General features: G+C 40.2%; 1 protein-coding gene across 8 annotated transcripts in view; it reads left to right on the top strand.

Annotated features, from left to right (window-relative positions):
- The window catches only part of TENM1 (teneurin transmembrane protein 1), an 829,655-nt gene that overhangs the window by 770,422 nt on the left and 34,772 nt on the right, over positions 1–24,461 (top strand). For all 8 annotated transcript variants that reach the window (XM_032123523.1, XM_032123524.1, XM_032123529.1 and 5 more), the window contains 2 exons: positions 264–496; positions 10,173–10,327. In XM_032123523.1, the coding sequence (XP_031979414.1) occupies positions 264–496; positions 10,173–10,327 (388 nt within the window). The remainder of the gene's footprint in view (positions 1–263; positions 497–10,172; positions 10,328–24,461) is intronic.

The following is a 24,461-nucleotide window of genomic DNA, read 5'->3' as shown; positions in this document are numbered from 1 at the left end:
AGCTTTATCCTGAGTGGTTTGGTACTGGTGGGCAGACCAACTCCCCCAGTACCTGTCTCTGCCCCAGCTCACTGACCCATAACTCACTGGTCAGGCTCTATAGCAGGACACTGGTGGTGTTTTGAGCTGCTCTCACTTATGCCTCTGTCCTCCTCAGATCACTGAGCCGATGTCTTCAGATAAGTAGAATACAATTGTCATGCTGCCACAGAGATGTAAAAGAAAAAACAAGTTGACTTTAATGCTCTTCTCTTCTGTTTTAGTACAAGTCCTGCACATAAATATTACTTGGCCATTGATCCAGTGTCAGAATCCCTTTACTTATCAGATACCAACACCAGAAAAGTCTACAAAGCAAAATCTCTCACTGAAACAAAGGATCTGGCCAAAAATGCAGACGTGGTGGCAGGAACAGGTGATCAGTGCCTTCCTTTTGACCAGAGTCACTGTGGGGATGGCGGAAAGGCATCCGAGGCCTCACTCAACAGCCCAAGAGGTAAGAAAAGACCATATCTGGGGTACTTAGTGTTGGTCATTTGTCATTTCCTTCCATTTTTTAGGAACTAAGATGCAAATGGATCAAAAATGTGTCTGTGGCAATGATTTAACCAGCTATTAAGCCAAATGACTTCATGAGGCTTACTCATGTCCACAGTACTACCAGTCCTTTATGAGGGACCAGCATGGGCAGCAGGCTCCATCTTGAATCCTCTGATTACTCTTCCCTGTATGACAGCACTCCTATTTTATTACCTTTCAATTGCAAGGTGGAAACATTTAATTATATGTAACTCTTGAGCAAATTACATGGTTTCAAAGTCCATTTTTTAGATTTTATGCATCAGGTGAGTCTTGTAATGTTAACAGAGCTTACTCATACACAGTAAGTCAGGACTGTTCAAATCAGCCAGCAAAATCAAATGTATTTGGAACTCTAGTTTGTCCTTTCTTAACGCTTTGTAAAAGATGAGCATCTCCCCTGCTGCACATGAAATAAGCATTTTGCTGCAGCCTCCCTGTCAGGGTACATCCGGTATTGTCACAGGCAAAATGCATGTGAAGCCTTGAATCCCCACCAAAGCCACAATTAATCCCCTTGCAGTGTGCATTAGAACAGCGATAAAGTCTCTGGATTTGGTGCTCTAGAGCAGCTGATCACCCTCAACTCCCACTGAAATCCCTGGAACAAAGGGTACTCAGCAGCTCCCGAGGCACAGCCCTGCGTGGGCTGTGCTATGCTGTGTTTCCCCCGTGCCTGCTCACAGCTGGCTCAAAGGAAGGGTTTGATTACTTTTCGTGAGCTAATAAAGGAAGGCTGTACATCAGTAGGAAATTAGAATGTATATCCAGGCAGAAATACCTCTAAGACAAGCAAATAATCCTGGTTTAAGGTTTAGCAAGAGACACATGGTAATTATAGAGTGACTTTAGCATGTCTTTAATGATAGAAGGTAAGTGTGAGGTAAGTACAAATAAATGTTAATTTCATGCAGCTAATTAATGTAATGGATCACTTCTAAAAATAGTAGGAAATAAAGGTTTTCAGATCCTTTATCGGGACAGTGTGACTCTGAAAGTGATCAGTGTTTTATTTCTGATTACAATTGATTATATCCAATTACAATACAGTTGTTCCATCTTACTTTTAGTGGGGAAATATGTTGATGAAAATGTTGTGATATGCTGTTTACTTTAAATATACCCCTACTTACTTCCTTAACAGAAGGTTCTAGTCATAAAGAAATTAAGAGGAATATAAACAGGAGTCAGGAGTTCTGAGGCAGCCAGCAATTATTAAAAAGAAATTGTCAGCAGACAATGACACTTCTATTGGCAAATTCAGGCAGTGACTCTCAGGTGCTTTAGATTTATGCATCTCCTCTAAATAACATCAGTTGAAATGATCAGGTTTTTTACATTTTTTATTTTAATCTCGAGGAGGTCTGGACTGCCACATGCCCTTTTTGTACAGGGCTAACAAAAGGCAGCATCAGTTTGTGGTCACCAGGAGTGTGATCAGTGTAGCGTCGTAACAGCCTCATAGGTACGGGTCCTTGTTTTCCCCTGAACTGTAAGAGGTTGAATAACCCTGGAAAGTAGAAGGAAGTATTTGCCTGGTACCCATAGATCTTTATTAAGAGACAGAGATGTCTCCCAAACTTTAATGCTGTTTTAGAGATTCTTTTGGATCACTTATTTTGCTTGTTCTTGAAATACTTGTCAAGTCAGAAGATGTCATATTTCTATTGAAATGACATTCAAACAGTATAAAGAAAACTATTTTCTCTAGGAGGCAGGAAATTTTGACAAAAACTTCTTAACCATTTAAAATCCTTTAAAAATCCTTGGACACACAGACACACAGTGTTATATAGCATATGACCACAGAAATAAATGAATTGTTTCTAGTTTCATACCTCTGAGATTTTTACAGTGCAACAATAGGTCCCAGAGGCAGAGTAATTGCCAAGTTATGATTAAATATAATCACTTGCATTATTCTATGAATAATTTGTATTTATTTTTTAAGCTGGTGCAGGAATATTATTAGCTTTTTTACTCCACTTGCCTTGTTATTTTTGTCATGAGTATTCCTTTTTCCCATTATAAATGAAAAATAAATTTCCCCCCGACTCGATAGAAAGATAGTATGTGAAAAAGGACTCAATTTAGTGGTTGTGTGACCTTGGTTAGTTATATCTTAAAAGTTGGACTAATTTTTGCTACCAGCTTGTTACTGAATTAGGGCTATCTGGAGGACTCTGTTTATCCATTTACAGAATTGATAAGAAATATCTACAGTGTAATACTTGTGAACCTCAATCCTGTTTGGTAACATCCTCAAAGCTGTGTTAATAGGTGGAAATTCAAATTCTCTTTCTTACTTACTTACCTGGATAAAAGTTGCTTTGAATAGTGCTTTAACTTTTCTGAACTCATACCTATTTTTCTACTTCATTGAACATGCAGGGAAGTTTGAGGAGAGTCCTAATTATTTAAGTCTTTCATCAATGTTTATTTCTCATTATCTTTGTTTGACAAGACTGCCTTTGCCTAGTGACCAGGAATTAAATGCGAGACAGGAAAGTATCACGAAGTGGCACTAATCAATTCTGATTTCATCTTTCCACAACTTTCATTGTACAGGTAGCAAACACATGTAGCCTTGTTCAGTCTGTTCCCAATTCTCTGTGAAGGACTAGAGATGGGGCTTGGTGAACATTAATCTTGCTCTACTGTATGTTGAGCTGACTTTGAAAGATGCTTTTAAACATGCATGGCTGATGTAGTTGAAATTTGAACTTCAATATATTATTTTTACTGCAACTTTCTTTAATTCTGTAGAGATCTCAGACTAATGAGTCATGTAATAGATGACCAAGTACTTAAGCAGAATGTGAAATGATACAAGGTGGGGACATAAAATAAGATCTGTGACAAGCTGAACACATTTATTACACAAGAAGATATTGAAAATGAAGAAGTAACTACACAAGATATTAATCATTGACTGAATTCCAATCACTTAAACTTTACCAAGTAACAGATTTTAATTTTGGGGTGGGGAATTCTGTTTGGTGGGTTTGGAGGGGTTTTTTATAAAAATTATTTATGGCACATCTGGTCGCCAGCACTATCTTTTAAACAATCTGATTAGTATTTATGATAAGGCACTTGGGGATCGTGTCCTGATTTTAACTAGATTAGTCATCGGGTGTTGGAGCAGTAAGAAGCACTAAAATGAGTGGAAATAGCTAGGACTTGTACTTAGCCCTGCAAAGCCAATGCTTGAATCAACACCATTAAACACTTACCTACCCTGCCCTTCTGAAATCAGTGGGCTTTAGACCTGTAAATAGATTTGACTTTCTAAGCATAATTGACAGAGGCAGTGGAAGTTTGAGGCAATCAAGTTACCACATTTTTGCTGAGCTCCAGTGTCTCCCAGGCAGCAGGGTAAGAAAAGTGTCTGATTAACACCCGATTTCCATTACCTTGTGTCTGTGCCCAGCATTCACACAGGACAGCTCTGCTGGAAATGCAAGCTACGTAACTACTGTGAAAACAGTGCGTCCCTCCAGTGACGCCACCTAAACATCAGAAGTGATTTACACCTTTTGGAAGCCCAAGAACTAAATCTAAAGATTTAAACATTTAAGGTCCTGCAGTGTCTGCTTTTGACACCTGGACCAGCATCTAGAACTAGAAGACAGGCACACACTGTCTGTGCAAGCCATGTCAGTGCCTCGAGGAATTCAACTGCACACTGAGTACAGAGTACTTGGATGCAGTGCAGTGACCTCACTACAGATGCAGTGACCTCAAAGAAAGCACCAGGGAAATGTAGAAGGCTAGAGTAAGTTTTAAATCCCATGCTCAAAAATACCTTATCCACAGCCATAGCAAAGAACTTTTTCGCTCAGACCAATGGCCATGAGATAGAAACGCAAATGAAAGCATAATTTAAAAATCAGTTCTGCAGTGCAGTTTTATCTAGTTTGCTTGCAATTACATTACTAAGGGAATATTACTTCAAAAAATCATGGTTTTGAAGATGTGTTCACTCCAGTATCTTGCATCCTGAAATAATCAGTCTTGTTGCTCCTCATCCTCAGCAATACATTATAAAATAAATAAAGTTGTGACAGCTGCTTAGATTAAACCTTTACATTTGTCAAATGGGCAGTAACCCATTTAGGACTGGTCCTGTTCGGATAGAAGATTCCTTTTACTTTCAGTAGGATGCACACCAAATTCCTAATATAGCCTTTTGTGACAACAAACCCCCTTTGTCAAAGGTAATGATTAATGCTATTTTTCCAGCAATCTTTGCTATTCTGTAAATTCCTAAGACCTTTTTAACCTTTCCATAGAATTCGAAAAGGAAAATAGAATGGGGTGAGATTTTTCATTAGCAATATATAAAGTTAGAAATAGACAAGCCGAAGTGATTTGCAGCCTCGAATCATTGTCATATATGCATCATAAAATCAGCAAAGAAAATAATCTCATGCCATTTTTGATTCATTTAAATTTATTCATTTTTCTCTTCACTAGCCTTAGCTACCTATGATTTCCAAAGTATGGAAAACTTGCAGAACATTGTCAATTCTTTGGACAGCAGGTTTTTCCTAAATTTCATCCAGCATTCCTCTGAATTCATAAATCATTCACTTTTCTATTCACCCATGTCAGCAGGATGACCCCAGTCATCATGTCTCAGGCTGGAAGCTGAGCATTTTCATTCAGTCAGTAGTTAAAAACGCTGTTTGCTCCAAGTCTACTGATCTGCCTCTAAAGAGAACAACACTCAAGCGCAAGTACTGAAGTCATGTTCCAACTGACAAAGAGCTACTGAATATTTTGCAGCTAGAGCTGAGACAGTAAGGAAGTAAAGATGACAAAGATCACAAGGCCACAGACTGCATATCACTTGAATCATAGTTTGAATGGCGTATTATGGTAACTTATAAATAACTAATTGCATAAAATTGCTTTAGTTTCTAGATGGCAGCTTTAATTAAAAGCACCGAAGACATTTAGAAGTTTAGAAATGGATGGCATGTAATTTGCCCTTTTAACACCATAAAATGGTAATTAAACAATTTGATTCATTTCTTCCTATTAAAAGTTTATGAGAATCATGAGTTCCTTCTAAATACAGTTGTTCTTCAGCAGAAGGTGGCATTCTCTTTTATCTGTCCTCACCAGTAGTTGTTGATGTTGTTTTAAAAATTCTTCAGAAGTTTAATTAGAATTTTTCAATATAGAATGCTCATTTGTAGGTTTATGGCTGAGCAAAAAGTGTAAAGTAGAATTTCTAGAAGTGGGCAACATATAGTTCTAGCTGCTCTTTATTGACACATTTGAAAAGGATTTCCCTTAGAATGCAACTGTGGGATATAATATGGGGTGAAAAAGAAAAAAGAAAATAATAAGGAATTTACTATATTATATTTATTCCCTATTTTTAGCACTATAAGCTTAACTCCATGAATGCTGAAATTTCTAGACGGAATGATCATATTTATTTTGAATTTATACCTATGATAACTACACAAAAAGCAATCAGCTTGCTTTTTGAGTCCTGTTTGCATTTATGGTGTATGTATGTGCACTAAGGCAGAGCTGTCAAGGGAAACAACCCTTTAACCAAAACCACTCTGGAGAGCAAATAACAGGAGAGATTATAGTCATCTTTCTGTGTTTATCATGGGTGTACCCAGCCCCTGTACTAGTTATTATTTGTTGAAGAAAACAGTTATAAAAAGGAGAATCTTCTGAATAGTCTTTCTAGTGATAATACTTAGTCGCCACATTTGACGGCATTACCAGCAGTTAATTTTTAATGTTAGTTAACAGAATTCAAATGGTACTGATTAAAAGACCTCTGAATGTTACAAATATTGTTCCCGAATGTCTGTGTGTAAATCCACTGGAGATAGATCTTCATAAAAACTACTGTTTTACATTCAGGTACAAAATTGAGCCCTATGTAGGACATTTCCAGCCACTAAAATATTACCAAAACCAGTCCTTCAGCGCAAGCATGTCACTCAGCGAGATTGATATTCAGCTCTGAGTCAAACAACAGGACTAAATCCTGGCACAGATTTATTTTGTCCTTATCCAAGCATCATTTTTTAATGAGGAATCTGTACGGAAGCAGGGTAAGTCTGTCATTTGTGCAATAGGTCACAGGTCCCTTTAGTGCCCAAAGACATCATCAGTTGGGCATAAAATTCAGTGCTACAGTTCCTTAAAAAAAGAAAAACAGAATCAGACTGAGAGCCTGATGCAAACTACATCTCTGAAAAAAAATATTACCTTTCTTACTCACTCGTGGGGTGGGCAGTGTTCCCACTTGCACTCAAGTGCAATTCATTACCCTCAGCATGTGCATGTTTCCTCCCCCAGTTCCTCAGTGATTAAAGCACAATTGCTGTGCTGTGTGTGATTTGATTCTGCGTTACACTGTACGTCAGAAAAGGATTAAGAATAAGCTCTTGGAGTACAGATTATATGTAGCATCATGTAAGATGTGACAGGAGCATTAATGAATCCAACTCTAATGAATAAATTGGGACAGTTTAGCTGCAAATCTGTATTGTTTTCCAATGGATGCTTTATGTAGGGTATTTGTCAACAAGACTTCTATGCATAAGTAATTTTTTCAAGTAAGTAAAGTTGTGTTGTTTTACTGTAGAGTCATAAGCTCTGGAAGCAGTAGGTCACTGTTGAACATCTGTGCACTGGTACTTGAAGAAACTGGCTTATTAGGAAGTACCAGGAATTTAGTGCAAATACTGAAGACATGGGCTTGTTTATGCCATTGCACTGGCATATGTCCTTCCCTTGCAGATAGGTTGCTTTTCTGCAGTGGCTGGAGAGCAACATAAATGCTAGAAACATTAAGAGATCCTTGGTTTTCTTATGTAGTCAGTGTTTGAAATCCATTCAACAACACAGCTGAGTAGCTTTATTTCATTGCAGCATAATCTTTGATTTTTATATAATGGATGATTTGCAGCCAACACAGCCATCTGTTCTCAGGGAAATTGCACAAAACAGAAGATGCACTTGCCCTAGTGACAGATCCTGGCCTTGTGTTATCTGTGGTGTGGATCTGATCCAGCTGAGAAGCAAAGCTCCTCTCTTACCGTGCAGCACTTCCCCTCTGCAAAGGCAGGCTTAGACACAGCACATGTGCTGCCCTTCCCACCCGCATCAGGTTTCTCATTTCAGCTTGTGAACCACACTGGAAAGCAAATCAGATCCCATCTAATATCGCTACATGATTCAGTCTCAGTGAGATAGAGGTACAAGAGACCATCCCTTGACAAAACTGGAACACACAGGTCACTCCCAACACCAAAACAAATCTCTTTGCTTCTCAGACTCGCTCTTTACCTCAGTTCACCTTCAAACCTGCAGCCTTTTGAGTTTGGACTTCTCAGAAGCAGATGACAGCCAGGAGCTTGCCAGTCATTTTGGAGTTTCCAAAGGCACAGTTACTTTCTAATTAAAGACTGAAGATCCTCTAAGGGAGCCAGTACCAAGGAGTCACGATTTATGAGCTTGCAGTCTGGCAGGGAGTCATGCTCTGAGACTGTCTGCTCCTCCTTTAGCCTTTTTATAACCTCCCAGTTTTCCCCAGCTGACCCATCCAGCCCCCACCAGATGATTTCAGTTCCCCGGGTGACATCTGTCCCGCAGCATCTTCAGCCATCTCACATAATGAGGAGATGTAGTCTAGCCCTGTACCTTGGGCACTTAGCAGTGCATGGACACTTTTTGTCCTGGATGGAGGAGGTGACAGGCTGGTGAATACCCTCCTATAGCAGCAGTTCACAGACAGGTGGATACTTTGCATTGGCAGTTTAAATTAGTTTCAACTCCCAACACTGTGCTGATAACCCGAGAGCTGGATGCAGTAGGGAGTGTTACACACTAAAGTTAACTGCTGTGGCTTTTGGATTTTTTATATGATGATATCCTCAGAACATTGTGATCATACCCTCAGACAAGGGTGCCTGACCATCACCTGTGGTGAAGAGGCACCTCAGAAACAGTTGTGGGTAATTTGTCTTGGAAGCCTCCCCCCTGGTGTTAACACTGCAAGAGAAAGCATATTATACTCAGTTATGTATGCAACTCAAACTCAATCCCCAGGGATTTCCAGCTGCCAGGTAAGGATATATTTAGGGGCTTGGGGAGACCATCTCCCCCTTTTCCCAGCCCCATGGGAGATGCATGTTTTGCATCAGGGCTTCCTGGTCCTGTCTCTTCTCCCCAGACTGCTTGATCTCCCTTTCCCCCAGCTGTAACTGTTCTTGTATATTAAAAAAGCCCTTAAATATAAGGAGATGGGGTTGGAAGCTGAGGAAATTCAGTTTGAGGCTGTTTTTCTTTTTTAATGACATGTGGGATCCTGAACTGGCCTGCAGACAAGTGTTTTGTAAACTTAGAGTGCATGCAGCCTTCAGTTGTGCTAAATGCAGGGGACAAAAATCAAGAACCATATAAGCCACTGTCCAAACCATCTGTTCAAGTCCTCTGCCTTTCATTTCTGTGTAGCAGAACATAAATTCATTATTAGATTAGCTTGGCTGTGCACAGCAGCTGCTATAATTGCAAAGTTATGCAACTTTAAATGGGAAATTATGAAGTAGTTTAAAGCAAGAAATTGAGCGGTTTTGGTAGAAAGGATTTCACAAGTCTAACATGAATAGAAGTGCTCTTCTAGTTACATTTTCAGGATTTGAGGGAAATAAGATCTTACAGTTCAAACTGAATGCAGGAAGAACTGCAGGGGAGCTGTTAGACTGGGGCAGAACAAGGCTGGGCATGAGTTGTGGCATGGCTGTCCCAAAGCTGCTGGTGGGAGACAGCAAACCTTCCATTCCTCAGTTTCCCCACTGAAATACAGAGGATGGTGACCTTTCAGAGCCCTGGCATTTGAGTTCCATCCCTCCTGTGCAGTGCAGTGCTGCAGGAGCTGTTGCAGTTCCAGGAGTGGGAGAACTGCCCCAGCTCTTGCTGGTGACTACAGCTGTCATGAGCCTGGTTCCAGTGCAGGACCATCATTTTGGGCAGCACTGCACTGTGATACATCCTGCAGCACAGCTTCTCCTTCTGCCTGCTGAGAAGAGCCTGGTCTGCACCAACTGTGTGTACAGCTCGTATCAGAACAGGTCTTTTTGGCCTTATGTGGATGCTTCTTCCTTGCTCAGACACTCTCATCATTCAGACAGTACAGCAATTAAAAAATTGTCTCTGCATAAGAATGAAGAAAGTGAAATGAAAATGAAGAAAAATCAATTGTAAGATAAGTTTTTAGAAAAGCTAATCTTGCCCACTTTGTGATAGACACGAAGTTATTGAAGAGCCTTGTTCTATGTAAAATTACATTACAAGCAAAGCCTCTGCTGTTTCGTTTTGTTTCATCCTCACATCTTCCCTCTTTCTCTTTAAGTCAAAGTCTGATAGATGGGTATGAACTTTCCATATACAGTTTGTATAAGCCTCAAATAGTAATGGGTGGGGGAAAAAAGTCATACTTTTTTAAATAGGCCGATTTTTGGAGTCTGAGGGGAAACATTTGAAGCTCATACTTTTTAGTCAAGATAATGCCAGTACTAACACTCTTTTTACCCTTCCCCTTCATCCAGGTATCACTGTAGATAAGCATGGATTTATTTACTTTGTTGATGGTACAATGATACGGAAAATTGATGAGAACGGTGTGATCACAACAATAATAGGTTCAAATGGCCTCACATCAACCCAGCCATTGAGTTGTGACTCTGGGATGGACATCACTCAGGTAAACACCTCTTTTTTATGTGTTGTCACTTTATACACATTGTAGAGACAGATCACTTACTTTCTTGTACCAAGATTGTGTATCAAGTATGCTGGATGTGTCAGATAATTCTGAATGGCAAGTGTGGAGTAGCTCTTCCACTCACTCACATGATTATTTTAAGGTGTGTAAATGTAAAACCACACTTGATTTTTTTTCCCAGGAGATGGCCTGTGAATATATAGAGGGGCTTACGTAAAGAATACAATCTACTTTAGAAAGTTGCTTGCTACTCTGAGATAGATGTTCTAAAAAGTTAATTAGAAATTTTAAGTGCTTTCCTTTAGTCCAGCATTCAGGCTGATTTGCTTGAACTAGTAAATGGAAAAAAATAGATATTCTGTTTACATCTAAATCTGTTCTAAGTCACGGAGGAGCATTACAGTAAGTAATTACAGCACAGCAGTATTGTGGTGAAGCTATTGCATTTCAGTTTCTCAAAATGCTTTTCAGTTCTTATGTCAAGAGCATGGTAAAAGAAATAGGAATAAAATAACTTATCACATCTTTAGTTTATGCTAAAAAAGAAATGGAGATAATCATGGAGAAACATAAATGGTATTCTTGACTAGTCAGTGAGCCACACTTACAGACAGCACGAGGAAGGACTTGGCCTTTGCCAAGAAATAATTGAATTAATCAGCTTCAAAATGAGAGAAAGCTGTACTTGAAAAAATCTTGAGGAATTCAAGTGATGTACTAAGCTATTATGGACTGTGTAAGCTAATAGCCAGGATCAGGTTAATTTTTCATTTCATCTTCTCCCTGCCCTTTCCTCCATCCTTCACAACTGCAAAATCACAGTTAAAATATAATGCATAACAATGGTAAAAGCTTGTTGCTTGTTTCTAAGTAGATTTTGAATAACAGCAAATGACTGTGGTCTTGCATTCACATACCTGAAGAGCATGGGATCAATGTTTTGGGTAGTTCTTACCAAATTTCACAGGGTCAAATGAAGGGATCTAATGCTGCTGTCACAGAACCACTTGGGGATTTTATTACTAGAATCAGAGCAGGAAAATGTGTCTGTGTTCCATTTCACATGTCACCAAATCACAGAATTCTTATGGTTGGAAGGGATCTCTGGAGATCACCCAATCCAACCCCCTGCCAAGGCAGGGTCACCTGGGGCAGGTGACACAGGAACACATCCAGGGGGGTTTGGACATCTCCAGAGAGGGAGACTCCACAACCTCCCTGGGCAGCTGATCCAGTGCTCTGCCACGCTCAACATAAAGAACTTCTTCCTCATGTTGAGGTGAAACTTCTTGTGCTTTCATGTGTTTAGTGTTTCAGTGAACCCTAGGTGTTCACAAATGTGGGGAGGGGGAAGCTCAGCCTCCGTGTTCCCAGTTCTAGGACAGACAGGCCTTTGTATTCTCTCAGATCCAGCCGATGTGTAATTATTTCATATAAAGTGGAGCAGGGTCAGCTGACTTAGTTGTGCTAAACCCAATCTTAAATTAGCCTGGTAATTGTTTTAGGATTTTACAGCTTTTGGGCACCTTGGCTCCTGCTCTGGCTCCTCTCCTTGAGGCCAGCCGGTCGTGCAGGTGCCGAGCAGGAGCTGACAGCCAGCAGCATTCCCACTCCTCTGCTGCCCACCAGCCGGCAGGAGCAATGCTTCATGGAACCCACAGCTGCCTGGAGCACATTTACTTGCTTCTTGGATACATCTAACAACTGCCTGGGGCACCCATAACCAGATTAGGTATCTCTGAGGTCAGGGAAGGGTGCCGAGTGCAGCGTCTGCTCCCTGCCTTCTCCTTCTAGATCTGCACTCTCAGACTGTACAAGTGCTTTATTTGCCTAATGTAATATGTGCTGTGTATTTGTGTTCAAATTTTTGCTGATTTTGCTCAGTAAGAAAATGTCTGACGAAATCTCAAATAGTGAGTTTTAATAGTTTTCATTTCCTTTCAAAAAATGCAACTACCCGTTAGCAAATAAGTCTCAGCAGGGGATCTGGCAAATACAGAAAACAAATTATTTATTTATTAAATTAAAACTAAATTTTAAAAGTAAACATTTTGGGCTGAAATCGAATGTGCTAAAATTGTAAAGTACATTTAAATAGTCCTAAAATCCTAGTTCTTCATAGGCTGGTTACTTGCCAGAAACAGGTTTCATTTACCTCACCCTACAACATAGTTCCAATGCCATGGAGAATGGGCTTCTGCAAAGTCCTAAGTAAGAAAAAAGATGTCATAGAGCAAATCATTCTTCATTCATCTGGGGGAGGGTCTCCTTTTCATAGAAGCAAGAATAAACACTTTTTTTTTCCATGAATACTCCAGGTGCTTCCATGCTGCAGCACCTACAGGAAAATATTCCTGCACATTTCTCAAAATTTTTTTATTTTGTCGGCATTCTGGGAAACTGAGATATGGTCTTACCCCATAAATTGAGATAATCTTCAATTGAATTGTGAATGCATAACAGTAGATATTAAAAAAGAAAACTATAATAAATTATGGCATATAAGCATGTCCCCTAAAATGTGGCCAGTCTCATTTTCTAAGGATAGCAATACTATATAATTTTCTGTATAATTTTTCACTGGTAAGAGAAGTCATATTGTGGACACTCTGCAACATAGAGCCTTTGGAAGCATTTCTTGTTTTGAGGATTTGTTTTGTGGGAGTTTAAGTAAGCCTCTTTATTGAAATTTTTCACAAAATCCACACCTTTGAGATTTTTCACATACACAGTAAATCACAGACATGAAATAAATGCCAAGAATGCATGTTATGAAAAGTAACTGTATCAAATTCGCTCAATCTAGTTCTTCCAAAATTGTTGCTGATAACCAGAAAACCCTAAGAAATAATCACATCCCCTTGAAGTCAAGCATGTTAATCTGGAATTATATCAATGAAAATAAGGGAATGATATTTTCACTTAGAAACAAGAGTATATCCTTGCAAGACCTGCTGAGTTTATTCCAGAATGACATAAACATAAATGAAAAATGAATGTGGCCCATCTCCACTTAAATTAGTTTTTGGCTAAGTTACAAATGGCATTTAAATCAAGAGAATGTGGGTTGCTCACAAATTGTGTTTTTAGAGAGACTTATGAAATAGGTTAATAAAATCATTTCTCAAAGCTAAATATGTTCTGACAGTAAAATCAACAACTTGCCCAAAATCAGTATTTCTTAATTTACTGAAGTACAAAAATGTACTCTTGGAATAAATACATAGAGTAACTGTCCATTGCAAACGCCACCATAAATGACAAGCTTTCACTTTAAGGCATTCACTTTAATAAATGAGTTGATTATGAAAAGGTTTAATCATTTATTCCAATATCAGTTTTCATGGTATTATTCTTAGTAATCATTATGTGTTTGTTATTTACCACCTTCTCCTTCTTAAGCATAATATTCTGCATTCATAACCAGGGGAGGGAAGGACAGCTGGGGCTGAAAGGATTTTATGTTGTGGCAAATAAATGACCAAGCTCTGACTAATTACTGTGATGTCATACTTCACTGGGGGGATGTTAATCTGAATTTAGAAGGAAAGGGATACTCAGTTGAAGTGTTTATATGGCACACCAGCATTCTCAGTACCGTTTCAGCCTGTACGGAACTTGGATGACTTTTCTTCTCTGCACAGATCATTTGTGTTCTTCGATCGCAGTGTTCTTGGATTAGTTAACAGAAAGATAAAATCTAAAGAAAATGGCTGTTCAGAGCTATGCATGTGAATATCTGTGTGTACATGCTCAACACTCGCTCTTGATGCCAGGACCTCTGCAGACAACTACATGGTCATGAGCCAGAACAGGAGTGCCAAGGGAAGGGACTGGGATGGAGAGAGACAGAAAAGAGATGGGATTGTTATTCTGTTTCACTGCTGGATGGCTTTGGGCTGGATCCCCATCTAGACCAGAGGCCTCTCTAGATTGCTTTTTATCTCACATGTACCCACTCTCTTCATGTTTGCACTTTAGCCTGGTTATTGATAGCAAATGAGGGCACCTTGTGTGGGTATGTATCTGTCTGTCTGTCTGTCTGTCAGTCAGTATTTTCCTCACAGTAAATTAAAAGCTTGGCCCAGTTTCAAACAAATTTGTAGAGAAACACCCACCTTCACAGCAATTAAATTCCTACATGTTCCATAAAAAATATTAATCCAGTTGGAGGACAGAGACCTAAAGTGCCCTTTCAAAAGGAAATACTGCATCATAAGCTTTCTTTTATTAAACTCCAGAGATTCCACTCAGGATGTAATAAATGCCCGATTCACAGGAAAACTTCATTTCACACTTGGATCTTATTAAACTCCCAAGTCAGTCAGCCATGCGACGGAAGTCCTTAGGAAACCAGACTTCATCAGATCCAGTGTTCTTGGAAGTTATATTGACGTTGTGGGAGTTTTCGTGCGAAAGTAAAAACACTACAGCTCATCTTGAGTGATAAGCTTTGCTGTTCTGCCTCCATTGCTACAGTGAAAGCTGAGGAGAGAATTAGCCGATATTTCTACCATCTTGCAATTTCATCCTATATCTCTCCTCCCATGAGAAATATGTGGGCTGAATTTCCACTGCTCCAAACCACAAGTCATTTATATCTGTGTGAGTGGCTGCAGGTATTATTTGGGAGCTGTTTAAACCAATCTCGAGCACAGTCACTGCAAATACAGAGACCAAACATTTGCAAGTCAACATAAAATGAATCCCAAGAGCTTTTCCTTCACCTGTAACCATGGCCTTGTTCTCGTGCTTATGTCAGTCCCACTAGGCATGAGTCTATGCCAAAGCAATAGCTCCAACCTGATTGATGGTGTTAATAACTGTCACTGCTGTGTTCCAAAATGAAAGGTCTGGTTTGAAGACTTTTTCTTGACATTTGCACTTCATCAGCCTTTGTTCAGCAGTTCTCCATGTGGGGGAACCATCTATATTGTGTTGCCTCACATAAACTTCAGTGACACTGCAAAATGTTTTGCTCCCTTATAAAAATGTGACAGTGTTACTTACATAGGCAATTTGCTTGCACAGGTCACATTAAAAGGCAGATTTCTAGAACAGCATTTAAAGGCGACCCATGTGTGGCAGGAGTGTCGTGTCCTGGACAGCCTGCTTTGAATGATGGAGGAGAGGGGAGAGGGCAATAAGTAATGTTGTTGATGACCTACTTGAAATAGTGAAGTGAGAGACAGACTGCTGGGAAGCAGAAGTAAAGATGAGCAGAATTGCTTGAAAATATATTATATATCTCAAAAATGCAAACGCTGACATTGCTCCCGCAGTCATAAGTGCTGCAGGCACTCCCCAGCAGCATCTGCACAGGCACAATATGCTTCAGTGGCATTGTGGAAGCCTTTTGAGCAGAACAAAAAGCTCCCAGGACATAGTGACCTCGCTTGAAAGCAGCAATGAGGGTCTGCTCATTGGAGCAAGCACAGCCTGAACAGAACTTTTACTGGCTACGTTTGGAGGAAGGAAAGAAAAATGTGAAAGACAAAAATACGATCTGATGACCAGGTGAGAACAGGGGGAGTGAGCTGCCAGCACAAAACCAAATGGATTCTAGGCTTTTTAAGCCAGGTTGAGAGTAGAATATTGGAGAGCAACTGCAGAATTACATGGGGCTGATTAATTCATTAGTATTGCAGGTCAGAATACACACTATTCCTTTAGATGTTTCTCTTAGTACCTGACATTATAAACTGCATTCTTGTGAAAGCAGAAAGAACAAAAGGCATATTTTAAAACTAGATGCATAATATTCTAATTGTGCCATCAGAAAGGAACAGCTTTGTTTTCACTGTAGCAAAGTATTGCAAAACTACTCCTGCTCTTCCTTTCCTTTTAGTCCTCTCCGTGTGTCTTCTGATACATTCTTCTAGCTGTGTGTAATTAATGCAGCATAAATATTCCAAATTGCTGAAGTGCGTTTTTCAGTGATTTGCAGAAACACATCTTATATGTATTTGTGAAATTGCTGAACCAAAGCACACAAAGCAGAAATAACAATTTACAGACCCTTTTCTTTTATTCATGGTCTTCCCTTACAGAAGACTTTCAGAGCTTTTTTCTTTTTAGAAAAGAACTTTATTATTTTTTCTGGGTCTTGCCGGATGAAGGAGCCCACAAAAGCTGTTACTTTTTTTCCAAAATAAAGTTACCTTGTTCTCTGGTTCTTTTACTCTACTGCTTAATTTCATATTCTTTCTTCTCTGGCTTTGCTGGAGTACCAGAAAAGATAACTCGAGTAGAAGTCGTGGCCCCAGCAAAGTCAGCAACTGTTTTGCCACTGACTTCAGTGGAGCCAGGACTTCACCAAGCTTAATTGAAAGGGTAGGTGTAGCAAGGATTGATTGGAGAGTGTGTAGCAAGGAGCAACTTGTATCTCACAAGAAAGTATGTGCTTCTGAAAAATAGACCAGAACAGGTCTTCACTGAGGCATTTTCAAACCTTTTCAAAAATGAGTAGCACTTAATTTCAGTTAATTAAGTGTTACTCTTCAGAAACCGTAAGTCTGTACAAAATCGTTCCAGCCATAATGGCATATGCAAGAACAAGCAGTCACTAGCATCCATACTTCGAAGCAAAACCAAGCTGAAAGCCTTTTAAAAAAAAAGGATTTTCCGGTATAAGGGAAAATAATCTTTTCCTTGGGTAGAGAAGCAGCTAAGTAGCTGCTCTTCAATAGGAGCTGAGAGAAAAGACTCATAGGATTGGGACCTCAGGTGAAAAATATTTGAGAGCTCATAAATCAAACTCGTAGGTGTATAATTTAATTTTTTGAATATTAAACAGAAAGCAGGCTGGTTTCATCAGAGTTAATTTATATTCCAATCAAATTATTCTATCACTGAATTCAAAATATTAGTCATAGATGCAAGATAGCATCCGATGAAGTCACACTGCAATTTCTACTTTAAAGCCTAAATATTCTGTTTGTATTGGGCACCTGCAAAACAGCAATTTATTTCAATTATCTGCCATAAATAATCCATTATGGCTGAGTAAAAGACTATGTACATTTTAATGAACTCTTCCAGCGATTGCATCCTTTCCTTTGATTGTTGAAGCAGTGCTAGACACTTGATGGGGAAGTGAAGGAGACGTCTGCTCATGACTTTCCTCTTACTTCTTGCTACATAGTGACAGGTTTTAATTCTTTTCCACAAATTTGTTTCTAATTAGCAATTGCAAGAAGGAAAAACCTTCTGCAAGAATTGGATGGCTGCAGCTCAGCCCTGAGCCCAGGTGCTCTCAGGTGCATCCTTCCAACTAGAGGAAACATCCGCACTCACTAAATGCTGCCTGCACACACACAAAGCCCTTGCATATAACCACCCACCAATTCCAGCTCATCCAAGCTGCCTTGCCACTCCCAGACTTCCTACAGCTCACCCACCACCCATGGCTCACTGCCCAGCTCCACAAATTCCAGAGCCTCTCTTAGCTGTCTGGGGAATGGGTTCCCAGATGAGAAGCCTGTCTTATTTTGGGCTCTCCTGTCAGTCTTTCATGAGCAACCAACTTCTCTCAATGTTCCACCTTTCATTCCATATGTGCAAGTAGCCTTTGATTATCTCTCTTACCTAAAAATGGTTTCAGTACGATGAAGTCAAGTGGGTCAGTTATTTTTGGCAGAGGCCATGCCTTCTGTGTTGAATTGCGCTGCTGAAAATGCTCAGTACAGCTTTGCCAGACTGGTGGGAGCTGCAGCGTGTTGAGATATATTGGTTACTGCATCTGACTTTTTTCATCTGTTGCAGAGACATAATGGTCAAAATGTAAGCATGAAGGAGATACTGATACCTAATCTATTGTCTATATCTGCATCTACCACTGTGTCTGTATACATGTAGGTGTATGTGGCTTCTCCATATACTGCAGAGCATCATCATCAGACAGTGAATGATGGTCCCTGCCACCCTGGACTCCAAGGCCCAAGACAGTCTACTGAGAAGAGAATGTGGGTGTTGAAAGGAACATGCAGAGCCAAACCAAGCAGGCAATGCCCCTCCTTTTGTTTTAATTCAGTGGTTCATCCACATTCACTAGCTAGGTTTCCCTGTGATTTAAGAAACAGCTATTTTGATGGAGGCAACTCCTACATTAGCCATGTTTTTCAGATTTGTCAGGACTAGAAGTGTGTGAATGTTGCTTTCCTCCTCTCATCAAGCAGCCCTTCACATATTTATGGGCTAAAGGACCTCCCACAGGTGTAACAGGTTTTTTGTGTTATTAAGTGAATAACAATAATAACTGAGCTCTATGTGGAGCTCTCTTTACTGCCTCTATTCCAAGCCTTTCAGATTGCACACTGTATTCTGGTTTGGCCATTTGGAAATGTTGCACAGCTTTTTTTTTTAGGGAGGGGGCCAGGGGAGCAACAACCAAATGGGTTGTCACAAGTCTGGAGTTTGAGTACAGGGCAGGTTTGAGGGCAGCAGGCACCAGAGGTGGTCTGTCCTGCAGAGATGTCACACACTGCAGGGATAGAAATTTTTGCATTGGTTTGGTCAGAGCAAGTACCATGGCAGGAGCTGCAGCCTGGGCAGTGACAGCTAAGGAAGCCTGATTTCTCCTCTCCATGATACCATGTTTGCTCCAGCATGTTTTCTACCATTGGTTTTGCCAAGGTAAAAAATAATAAAAAGACACTGTGTCAGTGGAGAAAAAAAATTGGAAATGTCAAGACAGAAGTGGGTTGGACCCATTTGTAGTGTGCCACACAGAGGGTGTGCTTAGGGCTGTGCATTATGGGGTTCAGGTCACAGAGAGCTGCAAACAGAATGACAGAGAGCACCATTTTGTATAGTATGTTACTCTGACAATAACACATTTACAAACAATTAAAAATGTCTGAAGGACATTCAGCTTTTACAAACTGGGCCTCATCTCTTGCTGATAGCTTCCTTTGGGATGAGTATGGCGTGCAAAATGATACACTGCCTTGGAGAATAAATTTATGAAGTTTAGCAATGTAGGTCACATTGCAGGAATCATAAATGTCTGAACATCACTCAATGGCCATTCAATCAACTGCTCAAAGCAAAGTGGGAAACTGAACAGCATGTAGTTGTCTCTGGTGAGAACCAGAGAAAGTCATGATATGATGTAAAACCCTTTAGGTCCTCCATCCATATGTATTTCTTTTTTCTTCCTTTTTGCATGCCACTTCAGAATTAAAATTCTTTGGCCATATCAATAGTGACAATAAAACCAATGTGATTTTTGCTATTGTTGCCATGAGCTACAATAAGTCTGTTGGGTGGCTTATGAAAGCTGTGCCAAAAATTCAGGGAATCAGAAGAGTTCACATGGTTTAAACTTGTATAAGTAGTTTAGTCCTAAGGAATTAATTTCATTGTGAAATTATTTTTGTATGCTTTCAGACAACCAGAAGGATTTATGCTATTTGCTTCTTTTTTTTTGTATTTGGTTTGAAGGAGTAAGGAACAGGTTTTAAAAGGACATTTCTAGACCTAGTATTTGCTAGGGATTCCTTTAGCCTTCTGGGTCTAGAAGCTGCTAGAAGCCTGAGATCCAGATATTTAGGACTTCGCTAGAAATATCAAGGGTCTTTCTGAAGGCATCTAGGATTTTTTCTAGATCTACTGCTTTTGGAGCAGGGGAATCCATGGCTTCTGGAGCATGGCTAGAGAGCCACTGGACCTTTCTCCTTGGATAGTTTGAAAGCCTTTTAGAGCTTTTTCTTAGACCCTAGCTAGCATTTCTGTGGAGCCCTTGGAGTCTTTCTAGGCCTGGAGCCATTCTATGCCTTTCTAGATCTAGAGCTCAGCTACTGAAATCAGAAACTATTTATTGATCTGATTAGGAACGTGTTGCAGAACAAATTTCAGGTGCACTTTTAAAATCTCTTTTTCAGAGCCTTTTTGGAAGGTAGAAAATTCAATGCCTCTCCTTCTATGTCTAAGTTTATCCATCCCAGGCTTGAGGTATGTTATTGAGTCAAGTGGTAGTTCTTTAATTTTGCTTAAAAAAACATTAGTCCTAAACGTTATCCTTGTAAGCTGTTCTGGCACAGTCTGACAATGCATATCCAAATATGCAGCACAGCAGTCACCAAAGCCCTGAGCTGACAGAAATTTAAAGCAGAGTGCCTGCTTGCAGTCTCAGACTAAAATCAAATGTTCTCCAGTGCATTTTCTTGTATTTAATCAACATAAATGCTCACACAGAAGGATTGCTGCACAGAATGCAGTTGTCTTGTTTGTTCTGTAAAATGCAAGGTGCCTGATTTTTTCTGTTAGCTGTTTGAGGTCTTACAGCAGTATGTGTTTGCTTTCCGTGCAGCACCACAGCTGGTTCAATTGCATTCATTTTCCTCAGTTGAAAGATCTATTGTGTAAATACTTGTGAAAGATCAGTTGCAGAAAATCCTCTTGTGATAACAATTGATCTTGGTGCTAATTTCTGTAAAAGTAAGGACTCATATTACTTCTGTTGCTTTTTCTGCCTACCATTTTTATATCTGTGAGAAAAAAATATATGAAGATAATCATGAAACTTTTCTGTAGCTGTTTTGCTTTAACTCTCTGCTACAATTTAGTCAAGAATTAGTTCACTCTTACAGTGGGTTTTAAAAAGCTATTACTACTGAATCACATAACATTGGAGGAATTTGCCATAGAAGATGCCCTGCCATAAACATGAACTGCAGAATAGCTATTTTGCCCATCCTATTTTCTTTCCCTTGCAGAAGTCATATTTGTGAGTTTAATGGTGTAACTCTTAAGGGAAACCTTAAACCAGAGAAGTGAATTCGTATTTTCTTGTGAAAGCTGTGGAGTTGGCATTTGTTCTGATTCTTGTGGGAAGGTGTTTCACAGCCCTGATCTGGCTGAGGAGCAGTGTTAGCTCCCACATCTCAACTGGAAGCCTCCTGGCAGCAACTCCTCGTCCTTCACTTCCCCCAATCCCACTTTCTGCCCATCCCTGGAGTTAAAGGAGCTCTGCCCTGAGGAGCAGAGTTGTTGTCACGGGTCAAGATCCTGCAGAGACAGGCAGTTTCCTGGGCACAAATCTGCAGGAAGTTTTAATTTCAAGAATTTAATTTAAATTTTCATTTTGAGTTTGACTCGTAATTCAGGGCAGAGTCTGAGGTTTTGGGTGATATATTCACAGTGGTTGGTGTTGCTGAAAGGCAGGTGGTTTGCCTTTTTCAGTTTTGAAAATTTAATTTTATGTATTCTTTCATCCTCTCAGTTTTCAGGCCAGATGCTTTTATGAACCTCAGCAGTTCTTGGAAACAAAAGACACCATAACATGCTAGCTCCAGCCCCTCACTGTTCTTAAACAGCTCTTAATTACTGTCTCAATTAAAGCTTTTCAAGATACTCCTTTTACCTTATCTGCATTGGCAGCACACTGGCTTTCTGTATCCAGAACTTCTGAGCCCAAAATGGAAAGATGAAGCCAAAACTTAAGATTTATGCAACCCCACTTCTGTGCCATCTTGTCTGACAAGCCCCAGGACCTGGAACTGCGAGTTACAAAGTGAGGCAGAATGGAGCCAGTCCTGTTATTAGCTAGATTTCCACCTGGTCCCATTCCCTCCTTTTGGCTGTGAAAATTACCTGCAGCAGTATGTTTGGAGGACATCTATTCCGACTCCAACACTGGAGGAATGTTTGGGTTAGATTCAAATTCATGGTCTATTTTGAGATATTTTAATTGAAGAGTCTAAGATTCCTCCTCTCAGAGGTACCAGTCTGCTCTAAATATTTTATAAATTCCTTTTGGGTACTTAACAAAGTGTTCCTTTCATAGCCTGTGTAAACCATGGGTACCATGTTTAAACAGACTTAAATGGCTTAGCAATCTAGGTCCCATTGATTTTCATAGTCAGTGTGCTTATGTGATGCTGGATAATATTCCCTCTATTGTTAAATAAAGACGATTTGAAAACCATCCCTGTAGAAATCAACTTTTCTTATCAGTTTAGTAGACCCCAGATATGGTCTTTGAAGTTGTGAAGCAGTAAAAAATAATAAGAAATTATGAAACGAGAACTGGGAAATGAGAGCACAGCAAGTCTTGTGGCAAGTGAAGCAAAGACAAGCAGTGAAAACTGTTGAAGTGGTGCCTTTCCTTCGTGCTCCTGCAGCGGGCCCCTCATCAGCTGGAAATAACTGACAGCAAAAGCAGGTTGGCAGAGAGACTGTCTGAGCCAAGAGCCTGGAGAACTGGTGGCCTCAGACCTCTGAGCTGCATCTGTAAATGCACCACAGCTGCTTTCCCAGCCCAGGGTAGAAAACAGCAGCCATTAGGCTGTAAAACTCATTTATTTGGGTTTTTTGCTGGGGATAAATGAGTGCAGAGAGTAGCATTTGTGAAGTCTAGGGAGGGGACTGCTAGAGCTGAACTGTAAAATTCTGGGTTTTATACTATGCAGTATCAGAAGCAGGAGAAACAAAGGCTCCTCCAGCATGGGATGAGGCTGTAATCCCACCATAGGAAAGGGTTCCCCAGTGTCAAACCACAGGAACTGAATTGTGTCTCTGTGTGCCATTAAGAAAGGAGCAAAGCTGATGAGGGGAGCTGACAGTGTCAGTGTCAACAAAAGGAAGAGCCCAGAGTGAGAGCAAACAGACAGAAAATGATGAAAAAATATCTGTGATTGTCAACAGGAAAAAAACAGAAATATATGTAGTGAGACATCCTGTAAAGAGTTCAGGGAAGCAGAACCAGTCTCCTTCAGCCTTGTAAACTACCGGCTCACTCCTGATGGCCTGCCTGTGTGAGTCTCTCCTTGGAGCCATTTCTCTTCTAGGAGGAAGCAGAAAGAAGGGTTTAGGCAGGAAGAGGGAAAAATGCTGTTTAGAAGGACGTTGTGGTGAGTAAAAGGGTTTGGTCTGGAAACAATATCTAAAGTGAGTATAAATAGGACCCATGGGAATGGTATGAAGCTGTGGGAGGCTTAGGTTGGGTATTAGGAAAAGGTTCTTCACCCAGACAGTGGTCAGGCACTGGAACAGAAAGTGTTCATAGCCCCGAGACTGAGAGAGTTCAAGGAGCATTTGGATAATGCCCTCAGGCACATGGTGTGATTTTTGGGGCTGTGCTGTGCAAGGCCAGAAGTTGGACTCGATGATACATGCAGGTCCTTTTCTCTCAGGATATTCTATGACTCTTGAGATAAATAAGAGGAAATTTTAAAAAGTAAGTTAGCAGCAAAAGAGAAATACAGAAGAGGCTATGAGCAGGTCTGCAAGTGCATGTCATAGAGCTGAAGAAAGGCAGAGGTAGCATTGACAGAAGTGCTTGAAGCTGAGCAGCACAGATAGGAAGTAATCCATCAGTCAGGACTATCAGAAAAATTTTGGCATAAATTTCATGCTACTACGTGAAATTGAATCAAAATAAACAAGCAATGCATGGCAAGAAATCAAAGCAATGGTGAAGCCTTTCTAGCGATTTGTGCAGCTTCTTTTAATCCATGATAAATGAAAGTTATCCCAGTGAAATTTACCCCCACAACCAAACAGTTAAGCTCTTGAAACTGGCATTTGCAGACAAGGATAAATTTTTCACTCTTTACTTGTCTTACTTTGATATGAACGGTGTAAATTGTTTGATATGATTTGTTGAAAACAGTACCAAAAATGGCACAGCCATCAAATGTCATGCAAAATGTGCAGAAAGTTTTACCCATATGGTCAAAACCAACAGTGAAGCAGTGTTCTGCACAAACTAACCTGTGGATGTGTGTACATCTTCAGGCACATATGGTTAAGTATATGAGTGTGGACTGTCCTAGCAGTGCCTCTGGGCAAAAAACTCATGGTATTTTAGTTGTTAAGCTTTGCTGTGGGAAAATGGAGTGGGTTTGTGTGGCAAGGTTTTAGTAGCAGGGGGGCTTCAGGGGTGACTTCTGTGAGAAGCCCCCATGTCCAGTGGATCCAAGGCCAGCTGGCACCAAGATGGACCCAACGCTGGCCAAGGCATCAGCAGCAGTGGTAACACCTCTGGGATAATGTGTCTAAGAAGGAGAAAAAAACCTCCTCAAGAGAGAGGAGTGAGAATATGTGAGAGGAACAGCTCTGCTGACACCCAGGTCAATGAAGAAGGAGGAGGAGATGCTCCAGGTGCCAG

Source organism: Corvus moneduloides, chromosome 14 (assembly GCF_009650955.1).
Source record: "Corvus moneduloides isolate bCorMon1 chromosome 14, bCorMon1.pri, whole genome shotgun sequence".
Classification (NCBI taxonomy): Eukaryota; Metazoa; Chordata; class Aves; order Passeriformes; family Corvidae; genus Corvus; species Corvus moneduloides.
The sequence above is the reverse complement of the archived record's forward strand: the minus strand, read 5'-3'. Positions and strand labels throughout refer to the sequence as shown.